This window comes from Artemia sp. Qi Xiang Cuo, chromosome 21 (assembly GCF_049724085.1).
Source record: "Artemia sp. Qi Xiang Cuo chromosome 21, ASM4972408v1, whole genome shotgun sequence".
Classification (NCBI taxonomy): domain Eukaryota; kingdom Metazoa; phylum Arthropoda; class Branchiopoda; order Anostraca; family Artemiidae; genus Artemia; species Artemia sp. Qi Xiang Cuo.
Genome location: NC_142814.1, coordinates 3,979,380 through 3,993,804, shown reverse-complemented (window position 1 = coordinate 3,993,804; position 14,425 = coordinate 3,979,380). Strand labels below are relative to the sequence as shown.

Here is a 14,425-nt window from a genome sequence, read left to right as displayed (position 1 = left end):
TCTCCAATTATAAGAGTAATCCATATAATGACGCCATAAAATGAAATCACTACCTTATAGGATAAAACAACAGAACACAATTAAGCTGTGTTCAAAAAATGGTAGCTACAATAATTTTTTTTTCTTTTTAGCAAGCCTTTCTATTCAAAATTTATAGCTATCACCAAGGAAGGGCATCTCCAATAATAAGAGTAATCCATATAATGATGCCACAAAATGAAATCACTACCTTATAGGATAAAACAACAGAACACAATTAAGCTGTGTTCAAAAAATGGTAGCTACAATATTTTTTTTCCTTTTTAGCAAGCCTTTCTATTCTAAATTTATAGCTATCGCCAAGGAAGGGTATCTCCAATGATATAAGTAATCCATATAATGACGCCATAAAATGAAATCACTATCTTATAGGGTAAAACAACAGAACACAATTAAGCTGTGTTCAAAAAATGGTAGCTACAATAATTTTTTTCCTTTTTAGCAAGCCTTTCTATTCAAAATTTATAGCTATCGCCAAGGAAGGGTATCTCCAATGATAAGAGTAATCCATGTAATGACGCCATAAAATAGAACTGCTACCGTAAAGGGTAAAAGAAGGAATGGAATTAAGCTGTGTTAAAAAAATCGGTAGCTTTTCTTGGAAGCTATCGCAAAATGATAGCTTTCCTTGGGATTTCAGCTTTTATTTCAAGGAGAAATTTCAGTAGCTTCCATAAGATAGGATCTACAGCAGCATTACATCTGGATATCAGGGGCGCCGGATGAACGAGTACTTAGGTTAATCATTGATTTACTGATTAAAACAGTGATTCACATAAATCACTAATTTTTACTTCATCGTAGTCTGCAGCACAATTCTTTGTGCAGCACTGTGCCACTTTGCTGTATAATTCTATGTACCACTTTTCTGCAAAATTCTTTGTCCAGGAAAAAAAAAATTGATACCGTTCTTAGGTCTAAATAAGAATTAACACAATTTAAGACTAAGAATTTTACTAAAAAATATCATTTTTTACATCTTACAGAACAACAAACCAATTTTCAAAACTTATAGAAACAAAATAAGCGAAAAGTAATTTTTTTTACTCACATCGCTAAATAATTGTACTCATCACACCAAAAATAAATTTCAAAAAAGATAAATAATTCGACAAAATTAAAGAGAGGAAGGGAGAAAGAAGACTGCAAAAAAAAACGAATTAAGAACATAATATCACAAAAAAGGAATCTAGTCACAAATTTATTGGTTATTTTTCTTGTTTTGTATTTGTTGATTAATAGCTAAAAAAACACAAGCAAGCTTCACTAATTTTCGAATTTTTAAATCTTGTGAAAAATATCTAAATATACAAACAATAAGCATTTTCTTATGAATTTCCAGGAATAGAAAAAAAGGCTATCACATCTAAAAAAAACTCAATCTCTTAGTTAAAGTATTATACTGCACACTAGCATCAATAAACAATAGAATTAACCAATAAAAGTCGTGTGTATATGAAGCTGCGCGCTCTTGAGTGGTAAATCATAGTAAATATTAGCACTGGGATATTTTGGCCATAACTTCTTATCGGGGAATTCCAGCTGTTGTCAAATTTGCTTTATCCAGGCAGGCTGGCAAGCTTCCAGATGGAGCCATATTTATAACAGACCTAAAACAAAAGACACCGTTAATTTGTGGGGTGTCTCAAGGCACGCAGCAGAAAAAAACCTTGTTAAGCGGTCATATTGAAAGACTGAGATTTAAACCGTTGAAAAGATTAGATTTCCATTTTTCTCAAAAAAGACCAAAAAATGGAATAAGTAGAAGGAATTTTTTGAATGTTTAAAACAAAGAAAACAGATATTTTCGAAATCTATAGGGTATGGGGAATTATTTTTGTTTTCTAATCAAAATTCCAAAAGAAGGTAGTTTACAATATCTAGAGGGTTAACAATCCATTCTACCCCAGCCTCGCCTATTGGCACCTCTGGAAACGAGATTTATTAGTATCCCTTACAATTTAATACTAAATTCCAGCGTTGAATGGCAATCCTGGTTTACATGAACGTCAAAATAGGAAGGGAAAATGACCAGCTGCATGTTTTTCACTTAAAAAAAAAAAAAAATTGACCAACACCATGTTTTTCAAGGGACGCTTTTGAGATGTAAACCATAGCATACAGTATTACCCCTCTAGATTTTGACAGAAAATTTGACTGAGTTTCTAGCATCTGGACTTCCAATGAAGGAAGCCAAAATTAAGACAGATCGCTAGCTATGGCCAATCAATATAACGTGCAAGTCGTTTGGTGGATATTTGGCGGATGAAAACTACGCAACATACGGCAAAACAAAATACATCAAAAAGAAAATACGGCAAAAAAAAAGCAACTGAATAAGACCCCAGTTAAGTTGTATCTTAGTTTCACTAAAATACACTCGATTTTTTTTTATAAACTCAAGCCGCTAACATCTCACTGTCACCATAGCTACCACTCGATACTCAGGATTACTTCCGGGGGAGGGGGAGGGTACAACAAGATTTTTATCAGGGGCGGGAGGTTAAAAAAATAAAAAAAACACATCAAAAATGTGTTTATTTTTATTTTTGTTACGTTTTTGCGAGTCGGACAAACATTTCGGAGGGGGGGGAGGGGTTTAAACCTCTAACACCCTTTATAAGGCCTTGCGTGACTACGCTACCACGTGTAACGTCATAGTAATATATGAGTGGTATATGATGAATACATAAGACTCACTCTACCCTGATAATTTAAGCTTCACGAAGTTGGATAAAACCCGGGGTTGGTAACAAAACTAATAGACACTTGGAAATGTGTTAGTGGCTCGGTCTAAAGCAATGGTTCCCAATCGAGCTTGGCCCGTGTCCCGTCTACGTATTTCTAAAATCCTGATGTCCCCTCGTGTTATTCAGAGGGGACATGATGTCCCCTCGTTTAAATTTTTTTATTCAGAATTTAACGTGCATTCACCTCAAAGAAGCTTAAAAGGCCAGTAAATTGTTATCTTTTTTTCGGGTCGTTTTTTTCCTCTAGAAAATTTTATACTAAAGAAAAATTTTGTCTGAATGGAACACCCAGTGGATCCACAGGGGGGGGGGGGGCTCCCCCCTAACATAGTCTAAAGTAGTGTAGCTTACTTAATTAACGCAAGATTGCGTTAATTAAACTTGATCCTAAAACAAGTTTATCAGATCAACAAGTTTTGCGCTCCCCCCTAAAAAAATCTTGGATCCGCCCCTGGCAACACCTTTTATACATTGTATAACGTCATTGCCACAATATTATATATTTTTTTTTGCCTTTTAAATGCATATGAATGTGACGTCAATCATATACAAAATGTTTTTTTTTTTTTAATTAAGGCTCTAAAGTACAGTCAGGCGAAGGGTGAACTTCCTGCCGAAGGGTGAGCCCACACAAAATACTGTCACGCCCCACGTTTGGAAACACGGGTCTAAGGTGAAGTAAAGTTATAAAAAAAAAGGATTCTAGCCTTCCTTTTCAACCAAGTCGTAAGTAAAGTGCACAGATTTATGACGCATCATTGCTTTACAACAGCGGCTTGCTACCAGAAAAATGTTTAAGTGCTTGATAGTTAAAATAGCATTTATATTTTTTCACCACATTCACTCACATTTTGGGGGGGAATGTTGTTACAAAATTCAAAATTGAAGGATCAATAAGTATTTCCACTTCTGGAAATAAAGATTTCCTTAACTCAGAATTTAGATTAAAAGTGAAGTCGTTTATGTCCTACTAAATATTCAGTAAATCTAACATAAAAATTTAATTATATTTAAGTTGTAACCTTCTTAGACTACTACCATACTTCCTTAAAACAATTAATTCGTTTTATCACTTTTTTAATTACTTTTAATTTAAATAATCCATCTCAATCAGTCTTTTGTAGAAATCTCTTCTGAAATATCAAGCCGCGCAGAGAGAGAGAGAGAGAGAGAGACCAAGCATTTGCTTACCTATTGTGCGTAAGATGACTTTTGACTAGGTGGCCAGCCGCTAAAGCAGCCATCAATGAGATCTCGCCAGCCATTACGGCAGCGCAAATAACCCTTGCCAATTGACAGGCATTCTCTCCAGGATTTGTCGGGTGTGGGCCTAAAACAAAAAGATTAACTATGGTCATAATTAAATTAATCGCAATGTAACTACGATCCAAATAATTCTTACTAGTTTATAGACAAAAACAGAACAAGGAAAACCCACAAAATGAGAATCCAAATACGAACCTATGTTCTAAATCTTCATATGAAAAAAATTATTTTATTCAATTGAATTTGTTTTTTCAAAGAATATGCTTACAGTACTCTAAGTAAACCGGAACAAACACAAAACGGCTTCAAGACAAAATGAAAAAAAGAGAAAGAGATAATAATGAGATAAATATTTGACATATTTGACAAATAATGAGAAAAATTATATGACATTTAAAAGCTCAAAGAGGAGGATAGTAAAAGACAATATGTCTAGGAAATGTGAATATACGAAGACTTTGAGGAGACTTTTCGAGCGAACAGTAAACCAGGTAGGCCTGGTACGAGACGGTCCAGGCCATAAACCAGGTAGACCTGGCACGAGGCGTTCCCGTCTGCTTTATTTCTGTTGGAAATTCAGCTGCTACAGCCACTCCTACCAGTAACTCATGAAGCCATAGGGTGACGTTTTTTTTTTTATCAGTAAGTAATCGGGTATTGTTCTCTGTAATTTGTGATCCGTATACTCCCCTAATTACAGGCCAAGGAGCCTTGGGGGGGGGGGGGGAATAGCACAGTGTATTATTGGTTGTGTATTAATAATGAATACAATCTTACCTTATCTATCTTACTTAGGGAAATACAGTTATACATGCTTCTCACCCAACCTAATTTATTATTCGTCTCATGAAGTTAGAATTTCCTTTAAATCTGGTCTTAAAAAAGGTGCAAAAATAAAACGAGGCCGTCATGATTAATTATTTAATGGCTGACTGCCATGAAAAAAAAACAAGAAAAGAATAGTCTAAATTTTCAGTCGTTTTTTTAGTTACAGGAGTCACAGGAGTTTAGTTACAGGAGTTATGAGACTAGTTTTAGTCTCCTTTAATCACATTTAAGAACGTCCTGAATTCATTTGAGCCTAGATGGATAACAAAAGAAGCAATTTTTAACAAGAATAGGATTTTTCATCCATAAAACATTTCTGGGCTATCTTAAATTTTCTTTTACTATATCCCCAGAAAGTGGGATTGAACCAGGTTTTTCCCGTTACTTCACAATTATCCTAGCATTTAAAGAAATTTTAGTTAATTAGTTTTAAAAATCAGTTAATCTTTGATTCCAGTTGATCACATTTAGAAAGCAATTATAAAGCTTTCAAAACGATTTTTTAATCTTCTAGATTTAAAAATCAGGGATTTTCAAAGATGCCAATTGTTTTTTTGTTTTTTTACAATTTCACCCAATCAAGTTCTGTAAGACTAAACGTTATATAGTGTTATTTGTGTTATATACGTTATTTAGCGTTAAACAGCGTTATATACGTTATATACAACATATATATATATATATATATATATATATATATATATATATATATATATATATATATATATATATATATATATATATATATATATATATATATATATATATATATATATATATATAATACGGTACTGATTTTTCCATTTCCATCAGAGTAAGAATGGTCTATAGAACCAACATCATTTCAGATCCATATCCAGTATCATTTTTGAATTAAGGTCTATATCTTTATGTTCTTACCAACAATATCTCAACTGTCATAAATAACAGTAAAGCCCAAATGGAGACAAATTAAATTAAGGCTGACCCATAAATTTCCAAATTGCCGCAGAAAACCGTATAGCGAGTTTGTCCTAAAAGCTGGAATGAGGCGCTCTCAAAGATGTTGAACCAATTTCGTAAATCCACTACTAACCCTCGTTTATCTAGTAGGGAGAGTTACAAGTTGTATACTTTGTCCGGTAGCGGTTGTTTGCCTTATGTGATGATGAGTTTTGATAAGAGAAATAGGAATTAATACACACTGAAACGGTAAACTGGAAAATAGTTACACATTGCTTTTCTGTGACCAAAAATAAAACTTAAGAGAAAGAAGTTAAAGTTTCTAGTTTTCTTGAGTACCTCGGTTTCTATGAATTTATAAATAGGAGTGCCAATTCACGAAAATGTGGGCGTGGTAAGGACTGTCGTCTTAATGAGGATGCAAAAAAGTTATTTTAAAAATCTGGAGGGGATGGATTACGGGATTCCCCCCCCCCGCCTTGAAATTTTTGTCCAACTTGTAAAGATGTAACTAAAATGAATATAAACAAATTTTGATGCGTTTTATAAAAAAATTTAACCCCCCCCCCCCACACAAAATTTTTTGATACGCCCGTGGGGGGGGGCTGTATTTTTGTTTGAGTTTGTTTCATTGAAAATGTGAAAAAAGATATCCTTCAAAATAAAAGGGGTCATAAATTCTCAAAAGGGTGCAGGAAACCATATAGCGAGTTTGTCCTAAAAGCTTAAATGAGGCGCTCTCGAAGATGTTGAACCAATTTCGTAAATTCTCTACTGACTCTCGTTTATCTACTAGGATAAAGTTACAAGTTATTTGCTCTGTGCGGTAGCGGTTGTTTGCCTTATGTAGTGATGATAAGGGAAATAGGAATTAAAACGCATTGAAATGGCGAATTTAAAAATGGTTACAAATTTTCTAAAGTTTAAAAGGAAAGTTTGAAAAGTTTTTAAAGTTTAGAACTAAAGTTTAAAAGTAAGAATACGAAGTTTCTATTTGTGCGTTTCTATCTCGGTGGAAAATTAAAAATATTTCTTCTGCAAATATGAACAGCGCTATTAAATTTCTAGATAGGATCGCTAATTCACGAAAAGTTTCAAATTCACGCATAGATAGCCAGAATTGAACACTGAAGAAAAGAGGTAGGGTTATTGGAAAAATATAGTTGAGTAATGGCGGGGGGGAATACTTTGATAAAGGGATCAATTGCCTTTCTCGGTATAAAATCAGGGTGAACGAATCGTTTTGACGGCAAAAATAACTTCTTTCGTTTTTTAATATAAAAAAATAAATAAGAAACATTCAATACCCTCTACACTTAAATTCCTGTTTTTGTCCTAAACTTATCACCCCTTAAAGTATTGAGCTGCAAACCGTTGCTCCATCGTTAGACTATTCTACGAAATTTAACACAATGGCAGAACAGTTAAGTTTCTTCAAGTGATGTTTGTTTTTGTAGTAAGTTGGAATGATTCCACAAAATAACATTCATTTGAAAAAGTTTTGACTTAAAATAAGTGCTTTTTGGCTAAAAATGTTTGACAATTAGAAAATGAGTTTAAGATTTTGGGACAAAAAAATAGTATTTTCGGCGCTTCCATGGAAGGGGTGTACTACGACGGAAGACCGTCATCCAAAACGGCAGATGTTGAAATCCGTAACTGGTTGTATATACTCAAAATCAAACTTGTCAAGCCTAATAGCTCAGATTTAACATTTCTTTTTGGATAAAGTAACGTTTTTAATTAGTATATTTTGAGTGAATTTGTAACTTAAACGCGCTTGTTATATAAAAAAAAAATCAAGCTAAAAAACCCCTGAAAAACAAGGAAAAAATTCGATTAAAATTTCTAGAAAATTTTGTCACCAATTGAAACGAAAAAACAAAAACAAACGAAAAACAAAGAAACGAACATTTCGTCATTCTAATTTACCAAATATATTCCAAGTAAAACGTTTACTACAGCTTACAATCGGAATCACTTTAAATATTCAAGGAATAGTCCCGGAACACTACAAAAGTCCAGGAAAGCTTCTCCAGTAATAACACCGAAATCAAATCAAACACATATGTACAGAAGATTGATAAAACGCATTTGAACTAGGGATCTTTGATTTATTGAGCAAAACATGGAGGGAGGAAACAATCAAGGAACGGTTCTGTGCCTATTCTATTTTTGTTATTACTAGAACTTGCATTGGACATGAAAGGATAGCTATGCTTTTAGTGGAAGTTGAAACAAGGTTTGAAAGAACGCCCAAAGTACCAAGGACATCGAAAACAAAATCTGAATTTTTTCGATCGCTTAAGTAAATAGAAATTGATCAAGAGTTAGATTTTTAATGAAATGACCCCAATATGCAGTTACACAGTTTTTGGAAGTAGCGGGCACTGAATTTGAATAAAGAAACACGGACAAAAAACAGCAAAAAAATAAGCTAAAACATATATAACCAGTCAGCATAAACAGATGTGGCTTTCGTTTGAAGGATTGTCATTGGGATTCAACTGATTGCTAATGTTTTAATTTTTACGGACAAAATGTTGTCTATTTTAGCTGACTAGTTATGCTTGTTTAATTTCACGATTCGGCGTGGCAGCGCTGAAAAAATGTGATACTGTCCTATACACTTCACAATTCTATACGGCGAAAATGAACAAATAAGTGTGTAACCTGTATTTTGTCACTTGAGAGGAACATCGTCGTATTTACGTGTTAGGGTCAAAATGGTATTGTAATTATTTCAGGTGGGTGCGAACAGATTATCTCAGATAAATTCATTAATGGAGAAGTAAATAAAAAATATTAGCTGAAATGGTACACAAAATTTAAAACAATACTTTAAATAAAAGAATATTTTGATTTAGCCGGTCCGAGCTTCATTGATCTAACATAGAGAAGATTGTTCAGTTTGAAAACTCCAAAATGTTTCTAAGAACATCGGACTATTCTAAAAAAGAGCGGAAAAGTTTGAAAACTGAATTACGTTTTTTAGATTCCGCAAAACATAGGTGAATAGAATTCAACACACCCCAGGTCTTGAATAATTTTGATTGCTCCGTATCGTTTTTTTTTTTTTGGTTTCCCAGAAGCTCTGAAATTCTTCACTTTTAAACTGATTCAGTTGTAAAATTGAATTACTGTAAGTTTCCCTGGCATTTCTTTAGTAAGTTTGATGTATTTCTCTCGAAAAATCTAGTTCATTCCTCTGAATATTATCTTAATAAAAACAAAGGGAAAAAGAGATGCAATCTTCTAAGTCCTAGAAGTATAGAGAAGGCAACGATAGTAGCTTGAAAATACTTTCCCGGGGTATATTTTAGGCCCTGGATTCCTTCCCAGAAGTTTCGCTTACCTAACTCAACTACCATCCGAGATAGCCAAATGCCTCTCACCTAGAACTGTACCAAAAACAGAACCAGGAATTAAAATTAGAGGCTCAACATAAGACTTAAATATCCCCAATGGCAAAGTCAACCATTTTTTTTTCTCTCCGCTTTTCATGCTTGAAAAATCTAAAATTTACGTCCTTAACTAAATTTGTAACTTTCCTATTTTCAATCCTCGAATCCACCTAAAATTTGGGATTTATACCAGTTAAAACAAGCTAAAGCCAAGCGCCCTAAAACAACCATTAATAGAACAGAACAGAAGAAAAGCTGTTTAAAGGAGTCATCTATCTGGAAGTCAAACCGTGATCAAAGATTTCTAACACTTAGAAAAATTTCCGCCATTTATATTAGCAGAAGAATGAGACTAGGGGTACTAATGTGTTCAATGGACTGGAAGAATTACAAAGTGGAACAAGTGATCCGTTAAACATTCTCATACTTACATAGATACAAACAAGAGAGTATGATCCGTAGGACCTCCAATTGGGGGCAAGGAAGGAGGATAGAAATTACCCCTGATTTTTTTGTCCCTCCTCCCTAAACCCTAGATTGTTGCTCCCCCCGGCCCCCTGCATTTTGAAAATACCTTTTTCTTATATTTCCACTGAGAAAAAACACGAAATTGCCTCCTAGATAACAATTCATTGTTTGATTCTTCATTCTAAAAACTGAAAATTTTCCCCCTTCCCTTTATATTTTTTGTACGCCTCTGACGCTCAAATTTTACTCCTGAATAACTATTCCCAAATCTTATGTGAGCATTAGCAAACATTTACTCTGGCATCAAAAGTAGGAAAGGTTTGGAGTTGGTGTGAGAGTTATTGGCAGTGCCGATAGTAAAGAATAATTGTAACACACTAATAATTATTTCCAATTTTATTCCCTTTGTATTCTCATAAGATACCCTTTTGAATACATGTCAATAAGCTGCAATGCTGACAAAGGCTTGAGATCAGGAGAGCAGAATACGTTCAAACTATGTTTTCTAGCACGGAGAACTCAACCAGTTTCAATTTCATTGTTACATATGCTTTAAATTCTATGTTCAGAGTTATTCTTAGGTCCACCAGACAGACAGGAGTTACTCAAGTGAAACAAACTCAAGCTAATCTCAAGAATATATTTACTGGTGAAGATGTAACGTCAACTATCAATAGATGTAACGTCGATTATCCATAGAAGCATCATAATCATCGTCTAAACTCATCAAAAACATCATAGGCAATCTATTCAAAAATAAGAGATTTGAATTCAAGGATCAATACAAAACTAAAAGTTTGGAATTTGGAACGTAAGAATCAATACAATTATCATAATCATCATCCAAATTCATCAAAATCATCATAAGCAAGCTATTCGAATTAAAAGTATGGTATGGAAATTCAAGTTGTAATTTAGCTTTCTGCGTTAAATCCTTTCTAGGAAAAGCTTATAAATTCGTTTTTAATATATTATTAATTGCTAATCTTAAAATTTTATTTTGCTGCTGCTATGTTTACTTGTCCATTACGTAGCAAATACTTCCGTATCGTAGAATCAACCGCTATAAAAAAAACAAAAAAACATGACGGCTTTTCTGGAATGTAGCGACGGATGAATACTCAGTGCAAAAACCTCTCAGAATAAAAAAGACAGGGCTAATATCACCCCCCCCCCCAAATTCAAGCCGAAGAAAAGTGATTGAGTCACAATTTTAATAACAAAGTAACACTGGTAAATATATATATATATATATATATATATATATATATATATATATATATATATATATATATATATATATATATATATATATATATATAAAAATAAAATAAATGCATTTATTACCCATCAATTAAAAACAGATGGAGCACAACAAAAGACAAGAAAAAACGCAAAAACACTAATTCTTCTGAAACAAACAAAAACAAAAAAAAACCAAACACAACAACCAACAGCTTATGCCAACTACTGCTGGAGAATCATAGCCCAGGGATGGGACTTAAGTGTCAAATTATATCGAGTAATCTGCGCTAGGATAGCTTCTTCAGGATTCATGATGCCGTACCGATGCGAAACATATCGATTGCTTGTCCATGGTGGTAAACGCAACAAAAACTTTGCATACTTGTAGTACACTGAACGCAATTTCAGTCTATCTGTAGCCGTAAATATACGCCAGAATGGGCTGAGGTACATATATATATATATATATGAGGTATGAGGTATGTATATATATATATATATATATATATATATATAAACATTCCCTTTATTCAGTTTTCTTTATTACACACAGCAAGTTACTTTCTGAACATGCTCACAGCAATAAAAAAAAAAGAAAAAAAAGACAGGATGTAATGCTCACTTTTTGTTTTAATCCCCATTTTTAGGGAATAATCTCGTAAACATAAAAAAACAAGGAGCCAATGAAATCATGAAATCATTTGATGATAAAATTAGAAAGCAAACTTAACTAACTTGATGTCTTACCGGCTTTTTTAGTATTCATGTTTTGTTTTGTTTTAACTTTCATCGGTTTCGTCTCAATAAAAATGTTTTTTTTTTAAAAAAACAAAAAAAAAACAAAAAAAAAACAACAGGATAATAAGAGACGAGAGATTGACAAGGTCGATATATCCATCTATCTATGAAAGCGTCTTTAAAGGACTAATGTGCAATTAGTCCAAATTAGTCCAAATACACTGTCAAGTATTTCAACAGTGTGAAGTTAGAAAATAATTCTTACTTCATAATATGCAGAATCATCGTACCAAGCAGATTTGACATGCAGATCCGCTATAATTTACCCCCCCCCCCCAAAAAAAAAACGTTGTTTTTTTAATATCTCCTCTTTTTAGTTTTCTTTGACAATAGTTTTCAAAACAATAAAAAGATTGTTTTGTTGAATAGGAAAAATCAATTAACAACACTTTTATGCTTCAGTTTGCCTTGATTGAACCAGATAAAACTTTTGATGACCCAGCATAAAAAAAAATATTGATACCAAAACATAATTGGTAAAAGAGTGTGGCAGCAACAAAGATCCTCCTGAGCCTTTGATGGTGCTTAGAAGCGCCATCGATGGCTTCAACAATTCCTTTGTCAGGTATTTTTACAGGGACAGGTAGCAAGCCTGTCATCCAACCTTGCGGCAGTTGGAATCAAACGCTGGGCTCCACCGCGCTAAAACAGCATTAAAAAGGATAAGGATCCTGCGGAGCCATCGATGGCACATATGGCGTTGACAATTGTCGCGTTACCACTCGAATTAACTCACAGCACTGCCACACGATAGCAGCGATAACTATTTGTTCTGTTATATATACATATATATATATATATATATATATATATATATATATATATATATATATATATATATATATATATATATATATATATATATATATATATTATATAACTATAACTAGAACAATATATATATATATATATATATATATATATATATATATATATATATATATATATGTGGGTGTGTGTGTGTGTGTTTGTGTGTGTGTGCGTGAAAAACAGAATAACTCTTGCAAGAAGGTAAAAAAAAAAAAAAATACTTTTATTGCTATTTCTGTTCCCTTTCCTACCTAAAATCCTGGACATACCGATCGGTATATCTACTTTTTCTTTAAAAAAAAAAAAAAAAAAAAAAAAAAAAACAATCAAAAATCATTATTTACGATATTTGTTATTTGATATTTTTTCCATCTATCCCTTACATATAATAAAATAGAATTTAGGAGTTACAAATAAAAAATGTAGCAATAAATTAAAGCTTTTCGCGCTAAGGAAAGCAAAAATTAATATTCATGAAAGGTTGTAAGAGAGGGGTATATATAAAAAGAAAACATTAAGTACTAGAATAAACTATAATCCTTTCTTGTGATCTTATATTAAAAACAGGACTTTTCAGAGAGCGTGGAAACTACTGCAGCAATATTTTAAACAAAGAATAAAACAACATAGATTATACGATAAACTAATCTTACAAGTTGTTCAACTCTTAGCCTACATTGAGAAAAAAATCTTTGTGTTTTTAGTTTTTGTTTCTGTTTCTAGTTTCTTAAATGAAAGATAATTTAATTCCTCTAAAAAAAATACGATGAACAAGAAAGAAGAATAAAGGATATAACCCTAAATCAAAACAAAAAACTATGTTTAGAAAAAATAATTCGATAATTTGGGACTTACATCATCCCCAATGAAGACATATTAAACTAAAGCCTAAGGCCTTGAAGAAAAGAAGTTCCCGCACTGATTAATATCTTCCATAATCCGGATAAAAACATTTAAAACCCAAATAATCCGGCTTCAAGACACTGAGAGACGAAATTACGAGACAACTAAAAAGAAATTTTCCCTTGGGTCCACTCTAAGGGAACCAGATAGAATTACTTCATCCGAAAGAGAGTACTTAACAAGTAGCATACAGAGATTTCTCTATTTAAACCAGGCTGTGGATCATGGGAACAATCTTGGAGAGAAAGACAGGGAAAAGAACGTACAATAGCTCTTGGCATCGGATTGGCAGGATGATTTAGGGTAAAAAAGTAAGTGAATTTTCAGTGCTGTAAAATATATTGAACAAAAATTGAAAACTTGTGGCACCACCAACAGCACGCTGTCACCCAGAAATATTCAAACCTGTTTTACAATAATTTACAAAAATTGGATTTTAACTAAGGTTTAGGAAAGAAACTGAGAAAACTTTGAGAAAAAAGAAAAATATTTTGAGAAAAAAAAGAAAGGGATGCACACAAGATTTGAGCTATTCAATTAGTAAGGATAATTTAGATTAAGAGAAAATGGAAATTTTGTTTGCAGCAAAATATACTTAAAAAGAATTGAAATTTGTGGTGCCATTAACCAGCGCAGCGTTCCCAAAGAGAACTAGGAATATTCAAAACCTGCTATATATAGACTTACCAAAATTTGAATTTTAACTATTTTTCTGGGGGGGGGGGGCTGAAAAAACTTAGAAAGAAAGAAAGGAAAGAGAAAAGGGTGTACACTCGCTTTGAGATATTGGATTGGCAAGGGTGGTTTAGGGTCGAATAGCAAGGGAATCTTCGGTGTTTTAAAATATGCTTAAAAAGAACTAAAACCTTGTGACAGAATTAACAGCGTAGCATTGTCCAGGAGAGCTAGAAACATTCAAAGCCTGCTTTAGATGAATTTGCTGTAATTCAGATTATTTTTAATTAAAATATT

At 32.9% G+C, this 14,425-nt stretch overlaps 1 protein-coding gene across 1 annotated transcript in view; it reads right to left on the bottom strand.

Moving 5' to 3' along the window:
* Positions 1 to 1,008: 1,008 nt before the first annotated feature.
* Positions 1,009 to 14,425, bottom strand: part of Hmgcr (HMG coenzyme A reductase) — a 184,313-nt gene continuing 170,896 nt past the window's right edge. The window contains 2 exon segments of the mRNA XM_089107011.1: positions 1,009 to 1,649; positions 3,981 to 4,119. Of these exon segments, the coding sequence (XP_088963137.1) occupies positions 1,565 to 1,649; positions 3,981 to 4,119 (224 nt within the window). The 3' untranslated portion in view covers positions 1,009 to 1,564.